The sequence below is a fragment of the Crocodylus porosus genome, unplaced genomic scaffold (assembly GCF_001723895.1).
Source record: "Crocodylus porosus isolate Cpor-Errol unplaced genomic scaffold, CroPor_comp1, whole genome shotgun sequence".
Taxonomy (NCBI): domain Eukaryota; kingdom Metazoa; phylum Chordata; order Crocodylia; family Crocodylidae; genus Crocodylus; species Crocodylus porosus.
Genome location: NW_017728909.1, coordinates 58,531,982 through 58,541,238, shown reverse-complemented (window position 1 = coordinate 58,541,238; position 9,257 = coordinate 58,531,982). Strand labels below are relative to the sequence as shown.

The window sequence follows — 9,257 nt, the reverse complement described above, 5'->3', positions numbered from 1 at the left end:
CTTTCTGTGCCTCTATTCCCACTCTGTGAAGCACAGATAATAGTAGTCTTCCATTTCATCAGGTGCTCTGATACTACAGCAAGAAAAAATGTATCACAAATAGACTGGAAATAATATATGAGGTAATACTCTAAACTCTTAGAAGTCATAGCTTGTGAACTGTTGTCCATTGCCAATCACTTTTTCTTCTAGAAACAGGGCATGTGAGGCTTTACTGATTGTTCTGAAAAACCTGTACAATCTGTTTTTTTTTTTTTTTAACTTTTTGTCTTATGCCAGACTAATACATAAACCCTCCATCAGTCATCCAGCCTAAGGAGTATAAACTGGTTTGTCATTGAATGCTTTTCTCTAACTTTATATTCCAGCACCTTGCCTAATTTTAACCTGACACTATGGCCTTTTTCAAACATTAGCTGCTATCCATATGAATTTCCATTTCTTTCACGATTTCCAGAATCTTGCTCATTTCTCCTCTGAATATTTTTGGGGCAAATTTAGCAGTATATGGGAGGCAAGAGAAACTGTATCTTCCAAGTAAGATTAAAAATGCTGTCATCTTGAGTTTACCAAGGTGGAATAGAATTTGCCAAAATCCATCAACTACTTCTAGTAATATTGATATTCCAGTTAATGCAATTTTTATCTTCCATGGCAATTAATGGAGGCAACAATATGCTTGTTACAAGAAGAAATGTTTCTCCTATTTTTTTCCCTTCTCTTTGTCTGTGTTTACACTAACATTAAAAGTGTATTCCACTGCCCAGTTACGAGGTAGTTGCTTGCTAATGATAGTTATTATGGTTTTTTGCCACAGTATAGACTAGACCAAAATGTATTGTTTCCTTTGAGCCCTAGCGTTAGGTGGAACAGCCCCCCGTGTATTCAGTAGCCCAGATGACATAAATTGCCTGGTTTGATTCACAGCTACAAAAACAGAGAGTATATTTGACACATTTTGTTAATAATCACCGAGACTGAAACTAATTTAAATGTGCCTTATAAAAGTCATATATATCAGGATGACGTTTCACAGCCTGCTTAAAGGAGAACAGGGCAGACTGCAATGAAAAGGTGCTCAGCTCAGCCCAGCCCAGGGGCTATCAGTCCTATTCCTTCCCAAACATGATCTGAATAAGGCAACTGATTATATAGTTAATCAACAAAATGGTGTGATCCTGGATGCCTGTTGCAAAATAGGCACAACTGTCTGCTTAGGCATAAAGGCATTGTCTACACTGTATTTACAAGCATGTTACTAGCCTAGTTGGCACAAGTTGCGTCCCAGCTTGTTATACAAGGTTTAGTTTACCCCGTGTAGAGCAGGACAAAGCATTTTGGTGCAGAAAGAAAGAAATGATAACCATTAAAATTTAAAAATGTGGGGCTGAAAAATGAGAGGGCAGAAAGAAGGGGCTAAGATGGGGAAACAAATCTCAGTTACCACAGAAAACTCACGTAACTATTTTGTAATATTAGAGACAGAGCCTGTAAACCTAAGAACTTATCAGTGTTTGAAGTGGAAAGTAGGAATATATGATTTCAAATACAGGATTAGATCAATGATGTGTCTAATCTGGCATCCAATTTCCAACAATGATGGACATTAGATGCCTAAAAAAAATGCAAGGTACCTGGATGTAAAGGAAGTTACTTTCTAGTGCACATCACGAGGGCCTGGCCTACTTTGATATATTTCTTAAATTTTCCAGTGGTGCAGGTTCTAGAGTAACAGGACTAGTATGATTCTGGTGTTTTCATCAGTCTTTTAGCGCAGCATAGCTGTGTCCTTGAGTTCACTCAGAAAACCCACCTTTACTCAGTCCCTCATAAAGACCCACTTCTGCCTGATTCTTAGAGCAAATTAACCTGCATGCTTGCAATGAATCTAATGCACACCTTTGTTCTTTACTTTTTAATCACCATTACAGAATTCAGAAGGCAGAAATTCTTATTCTTCAGAGTAGAGGTTGGCAACATAAGGCTTATGGAGCCAGAAAGCTTTGCCTATGCCTATGCCAGGGAGAAGCAGCAGCAGTGAGGATGCAGCTTCCAGCTGTCTGGCCTGGAAGTAGCTCCCACTGGCTGGAAGCTGCACCTATACTGCAGCTGGGGGAAATGGCAATGGTGTGTGTGCAATTCCCAGCTGCCAGGCTTCTGCACAGGTACACCTCATGTCATATCAGAGCTGGATTGTTCCAGCCAGTGGATTGTTAAAGGTTGTCAGCTGCTGCTTTACAGCATAAGTCACACTTTATTTAATGTAATGGATCAGTCCATGTTGAATACTATTATGCTCTGACTAGCTGTGAAATCTTGTGGTAGAATGTTCCACAGGTTAATTACAAGTTGTATAAAAATTTATATTCAGTTTTCAAATGGATGCTTTGAAACATAATCAAAGAGGTTCCCTCAATCCTCCCTTCCAAGTGAGATCCTCATTGTTAGTTAGATATTTTTCTTACTTGACCTGTGGTTTTACTTCTTACCCCTTTCTACTACTACTTAACTTAAATGATTTTAAACTATTGTTACAACTGCTAAATTTGTCTGTGCTGTCAGCCACAAAAAATTATTTAAATCAGCACTAACAAAATTGTAGGCCAAAACTTATTTCTGACTGACTTATAAGAGTCAGACTTTTTCAAATTATTTTATTTTAGCACGTAGCCCTATAATTTACAGTATTTCTTATATCCAAATGGACCCCAATGAGGCCTCTTATTTTTATAATACTGCCTTGTGGGTTTCTTACTTGCTTCCAGTATTTCATATTGTTGTAATTTATGCATCCCTACAACAGCTCTTAGAGTATTACTGTATTCTGTATGCGTGTGATGAGATTTGTGCCCCGGGATTCCCTGGAAGTCAAATTAAGTCATTATACTAACAGATGTCCTTCTCCCTGACCCTCTTTAAAAATATCCCAGGTGTAGAACATCGGTCTGGCACATAAAGCCATTTTGCCAGGCCTGCTACAGCCAGCCCAGGCTCTGGGCAGGCCCTCAGGGACTGGCACTGGCACTGGCACGTGCTATTGAGAGAGCAGCTGGGGCCCTGGCACGAGAGTCCTGGGACCCACTGCTCAGTGGCCACCTGGGCTACAAAACAGGGGCGAGACGGGTAGGGCCACTGGAGGGTGGACTGCTTGCAGGCCCCATCACTTGAACGGGCCTATATCCTCCCGCGTGCATGGACACGCGTGTGCGTGGGCAGGAGGGGGCTGGCATGGCGGGGCCAGATGAAGGGCCGCCCCGCGCGCAGGAGCAGGGAACACACCTGGGCTCACCCCGGCGCGAGTAGAGGGAGCCTCCGGGCATGGGATAGTCCCTGCGGCGCTGGCGAACCCGACCCGGGCAGCAGCTCAGACGCCGCGTCCTGCCCACTGGCCCCAGCCCCGCCCCCTCCCGGCAGTCACCAGCCGCTGACGCTGCCTCCCCCCCGATCAGCGCGCGCCTCGGGGGAGGGGGCGGAGAGCCGCGGGCTGCCTCCGCGGGGTGCGCGGTGTCCGGGTGCTCATGTTGGCTCCCCCCGTCCGGAGTAGCAGGAGACCCCGGTTCCCAAGCGGCAGCTGCGGCCGGTGGAAGAGCGAGATCCTACGGCGCTGTATCCCCCCCACCGCGCGCAGGCGCCTTGCTTTCCCCCAGCCCTCACAGCACTTCCGGGTTGCGCGGCTCTCACAAGATGGCCGCCGCGGGGGGGGCGGGAGGCGCATGCACCGCAGGGGCCGGCGGGAGTCGGGGCGGAGCATGCGCAGAAGCGGTGCCCGGGCCTCCGCGGGGCTATACCTGCCCTTAGCAAGAGGGAGCCGCAAGTCCCTGCGGTCTCTTCCCTGTGTGTCCATTTTCCCCCGAGTACTGTCACCTGCCCGCGGCACCCTGCAACCTCCTCGCTCTGTACAGGCGGGTGGGGGAGGGGAGGTGCTCCTGTGACCTCCCGCGTCACGTGAGCCGGGTCCCGCCGCCGCCTGGAGGGCTGCCCCGGCCGTGCCTGACGGAACGAGCTGGGGACAGCGCCCGCTTTTACTTGTCTCCGGCTCAGCCCCTTGTCCCCGGTGTCTCGCCCGCCTCCCGGGACCCGCTGGGCTCGGCGGCCGCGCGGCGGGGCGGGAACAGGGCGCAGCGCCCCGCGCAGGCAGGCAGCGCGGGAGCCCCGGGGGGCCTTCAGCAGGCGGGGTCCTGCCGTGACCTCTGTGGGGTGAGGCGGCGGGAGCCGGTGTCCGCCGGACCCCGCGCTCCAGGCTCGCAGCGCTGAGGCCGCCGGGGCCGCGTGCGCGAGCGGCCGGGCACCATGGTGAGCGGGGCCGGGGGACGAGGGGCTATGGTGTAGCGACCAACTCACTCCCCCCCTCGGGCAGAGCCGGCTCGTGGGGCTGCCCCCGGGGCGGGGGGAAGTATTGTCGCTCCCTATGGCTGGGATGGGCGGTGCTCTCCTGCCGCGGCGCCTTCCTGTGCCCTCCCGGGGGTCGTTTGCCTTCGCCGCCGGGAAGTGTGGAGGAGCGGAGCGGCCCGTGTTCCCCGAGGCCTTCCCGCGCGAGGAGCTGCCCTGGGCAGACGAGTCCTGAGTTCCCAGCAGGCTAGGAACAGGCTTCGCCCCCGCAGTTCCATCGTCCCCCATCTCAGGCATTAGCTGGGTCCCAGCCGCATCTGCCTGAGTGCTGCCAAGACTTCGGGCAGCGGTGTTGCTGGTGTGGGCAAGGTCTTGGGAAGCAGTGGCATAGGTGGCCCCTTGGCCTGTGTGAGAATGCCAGCTGTATCGGGTTGGTCACATATTTTAACACAGCTATCAATATCTTCTGAGGCTGCTTTCAAATGGTGGTAGTAGAAGGCAGAAGCGGGGCCCCTGGCTTTTGGGATGGCTGCTCCAGGACATCATTCGCTGTAGTTTGTCCCTAGCTGAGCACAGTTAGGGGTCTATGCCAGCTTTGCCTTATTTGATCAACTGAACTTAGCCACTTGGGGCTGGGTTTATATTCAGGCCTGTCTATGTAGACTCTGTACAGACTTAAATACTGTTGTGTAAGAGTGATGTTGAAGCTGTGGTGGCCCAGAAATTGTGTGAGAGGCAAAGATTTCTTATGGTGATGCCTCTTACTGGGCCAACTATGTGGTTGGGGTAAATTTAGACAAGCTTTCAAATGCAAAGTATTCTTCACTTCATTTGAAAGCTTGTCTGATTGTATCCAAACTATACACCTGGACCAGGATATCATCTTAAGAAATCTCCTCTCTCACAAATTGTGTCTCTTTGGATAAATTAGGTTTTTTCCCCCCGTTATATACTAAAATTGATACACCTCTTGGTCTGCATACATTTACACTACTATGAAACTGTCAAAGGTAGCCAGAGTAACTTGCCCCTCTTCCCATGTGGAGATCATCATTACTGATATAAACAGATGCATATCAGCAAAGCTGCGTCGACACTGGTGTAATTTAAGTGGTACAGTTTTGCATAGGCAAGCCCTCAGGGTTGTCCGAACTTAATAATAACAACATCCTACCTTCTTTGTTTAAGCGAGGGCAACCCTGAGGGCAGAAAATTGTACCATTTAATACACTAAAGCCTACATCTACTAGAAACTATTAAAAAAACAAACCAAAAACTTCATTCTGCAAATTAGGGGAAAAAGGTAAAAGGTTTCATTGCATAAAATGACTTGGATATAGTGATATGCAGAAGACAGAGCAGGGTGGCATCTTATAGGTTAAATTGTGATGTAGGTGTTTGGAGTGTAATTAATATATTAATGTTTTGACTTATTAGCTGTCAACCCCTAATGTTGTCTTTAACATCTAGTACACACAAGTTTATATAAAAAAATCTTAAATGCTAGTAAATCTGTTGCATACAAACATTTTTAGTATTCTAATGAAGTTAGACTCCAGAGTCAGTAATTTTTACAAGATGTCTGCTAACTAGAAAACAGGTTAGTTGGAGATCAAAATGTAGAGTAATCTGTCAGCTGAGCCCTAGAGCAGTGGAAAGGGTTTGGTCTGTCCACATGGTTCCTGTCACAAGTGCAGGATGTTCTCTTCTGACGCTGATATGACTCAGCATAGTTTATCAACAGCTGGCTGGCTAATATCTGGCAGATTTGGAGAACTGGGAACCAGTGTTTTTTTACAGCCACTGGGAGGAGGAAAGTTTCTGTCACTTTCTAGTACTTCTGAGCTGTGTCTGCCCTGCCCCTTCCTCTGTTTTTGCATTCTTTTTCTCCTGTTCCAAATGCTTAGCTTTTTCAAGCGAGACTAGAATATTTCAGTCATGGTTATCAGTTTTGCTTACGTTTAAAGTTCTGATCTATCAATGAAGCAGTTTTGCTACCCTTACTCTATTAGGGTGTGTTTACATAAAGAATTTGTACAGTTTGTCTAGCTGCAATACACTTACAAGACTTACAGCATTAGCAGAGAGCAGGTTAGCTGCATTTCTACTTCCATCAACATGAAATTGTGCAGTGCATTCCAGGGTTAGACAAGGCCAGAGTGTTGACACTTGTTTTGATAGCTCTCCTGAGAATAGCAAAAAATTCCCTATTCTTGTTGGGAAAGACTCTTTGTAATCACAAAAATTAGAAATCTAACTTTTTAAAATGCAAGAGTAAGGCCTTTGGGAACTGATCACTTCTACAATACAGCAGGGAGGTTTTCTGCATTGATTTAGTATGGGTAAGTTGTTGCATCAAGTTTTGACACGCCTAATCCAGTATAACCCGATTTTCCCTCTCTCATAGCATCTGCTTAGTCCCCAGACTAGTTCTCTAGACTGGCTTTTCCTGTGATTTCACAGTGTACTGCTATAAGTATTAGTATGGTCCTCTTGGTACTTGCTGTCAGTCACCACTGTGGTGATGTTTGTGTAATAGGAAGTGTCCCAGTTCTGGCCATAGGTTACTATAGAACCTGCTTACTTGTCAGGCGTCAGTTTTTTCAAGTCTTCATTTTCCCAAATAGTTAGATTGTCTATGCTGAGAGGAGCTTGAATAAAATTAGAAGCAAAACTTGTATCTTGCTTAATGCAAGCAGCTAATTTGTAAACAGAATTGTGTAAATACTTGAAAAATTTGTTTATGTAGTTGGATTGGAAAAGGATAAAAGTATTAGAAGTTTGACGCAAGAGTCTGCAATAACCTTTTCCCAAAAGGAAAGAAGCTTTTACATGCAAACTTGAAGGCAGTGGTCATCTGTTAACTAGATATACTCTAGTGCATCATACAGCAATATACTGTGAAAATGAGTTTGACGGACCATGCACCCACAGCTGGATGAATTGAAAGAAACTTAACAAATCATGTATGGTGCCTACAATCCCAGGAGTTGGAAATGAGAGAGAGCATGAGAGCACACTTGAGTGCTTCTTGTTTTGTGATAAATGAATCGTTAAACATTTTACTAAGGTACCTAGCTGAGATGGAAGAAGACTCCATAATCCCTTTCTTCTGACATGCCTTCCACAGAACTCCTCTTCATTGCCTTTTGAAGGAGGAAATGGTGGAATCATTTTGAGCAGGTCCAGAGAGGGAGGCAACTTTCAGGTAGGAAGTGGGTGCAAGTATTTTCAAGTGTATAGGTGGGCCTCTTAGTGGTATATGTGCGTGCAGCAGGATACGCTGAGCTGTTTTTATGTCCCTTGAGATTCTTTAATCTTACCTTGCATGCTTTGTGCTTCCTTTCTGTCTCACTATAGTAGGGACAGACAAATGACAAAAATGTGGTTATTAAACAAAAATGTTTGGAGCCTCAATGAGAGTGATGTTTCCTAAAATTAGCATTTATTAATGTTCTGTATTTACAGAACTTGTATTGCCAAATGAACCTCTAAATACCATTTCCAGACATCCTTCTCAGGTATGTTGTATGACTTTGACTTCAGATGTTTAGTTACATTCTTCAGCATGACAAGTGCCCCATTTTGCTAGAAGCCTTGCTGTCCATGAATAATTAGTGCAAATACTTGCTTCTTGCTTGAAAGTTTTTTTTAACTTAATTTTAGTAGTTTTGCAAGTAGAGATGAAATGGTTGATTTAGTTAAATTCCAGAGAATACAGATAGACCCTTGTTTAAGATGTACAAAGAATTTCTAGTAGCAGTTCCATTTCTGTAAGTGAAGTTGCTGTGGATTAGCCACTCCGTAGTAATACAGACAAGTCTCTGGCATTCTGCAGCATCCCAGGAAACTACAGCTGACTAATTCTTAAACAAGGCCTACTATTCCAATTATGCTCATGCTTGATTTTAAGCATGAAACTTGTTTGCTGGAGTTAGCGGAATTATCCATATACTTCAAGTTAAGCATGTACTTAACTGCAGAATCTGAGCCTACAATACAAAGCTGGTATGTATGTGCTAGGAGGCGGGGGGAGGGACCCTTGTTCTTACAGGTATTTGAAAATAACCTTGTACAAAGTCAAGCTAGAAAGATTGAAAATAAAATTATGAGTTGTGATTAGCTTTACTTTGTGTACATTTAGATTTGATTTTTATCTCACTACTGCTTATTTAATCAAGTGACTCTAGAAATGTCCTTTAGAAAGGAGTTCTCTTAAGAACATAAATATCTTATCTACAGTATTTTAACACCAGAGTGTTTAATTTGTAAATTTAACACTATTATGTTTGAAACACTTAACAAAGTCCTCACATTTTTATCTGAATTACACTTTCTTTTCTTTTGTTCATTTGTAAAAATGTTATTGAGATTAGCCCACACAGTTGTTATAATTAGGGTATGAAGGTCAAAGCATCTAGAAAAGCACTAGTGTAAACCAGAGATGTGGGTTTTCCAGAAAATTTTTCCAATGCCCTAAATACAGCGTGATCTGATTTAGCATGTTTATTTGACTTATATTTGATAAACAAAACTAAAGTACCCCCATGTTAATTTTATGTCCCAATAGCCACAAGTATTTGAACTGAGGTATTTGATTAGGAAAAAAAATTAAGTATAACCCACTTAATGTGGTTTAAATGTTATGGTAAAACAAATTCAAAGCTTTATGTGAAAATAAATTATTTTTATTGGAATACTTGTAAAAATGTAAAGATAATACACAATAGCATGTTACTTCCCTTACATTTTTTGTTTAAATTAAAGAGAAAAAACAAAGGCACTGAAAACTGTTGACGCAATGATTTTAGCACACCCAAAGAACTGTACATGATACACTGTGGTTGTCCACTCATCTGTTTCAACAGAGTTTAACTCTCTTCTGCTGAGATCATTACGGCAGCTCCAGTTTCACTGACACTATCTGT

The 9,257-nt window shown here is 44.4% G+C and overlaps 1 protein-coding gene across 5 annotated transcripts in view; it reads left to right on the top strand.

Moving 5' to 3' along the window:
- The first annotated feature begins 4,182 nt into the window (after positions 1–4,182).
- TMEM161B (transmembrane protein 161B) overlaps positions 4,183–9,257 on the top strand; it is a 105,938-nt gene continuing 100,863 nt past the window's right edge. The window contains exons 1-2 of one of the 5 annotated variants that reach the window (XM_019532331.1): positions 4,183–4,293; positions 7,460–7,537. In XM_019532331.1, the coding sequence (XP_019387876.1) occupies positions 4,291–4,293; positions 7,460–7,537 (81 nt within the window). In that variant the 5' untranslated portion in view covers positions 4,183–4,290. The remainder of the gene's footprint in view (positions 4,294–7,459; positions 7,538–9,257) is intronic. The other 4 variants (XM_019532334.1, XM_019532332.1, XM_019532330.1 and 1 more) reach the window with 4 other exon arrangements.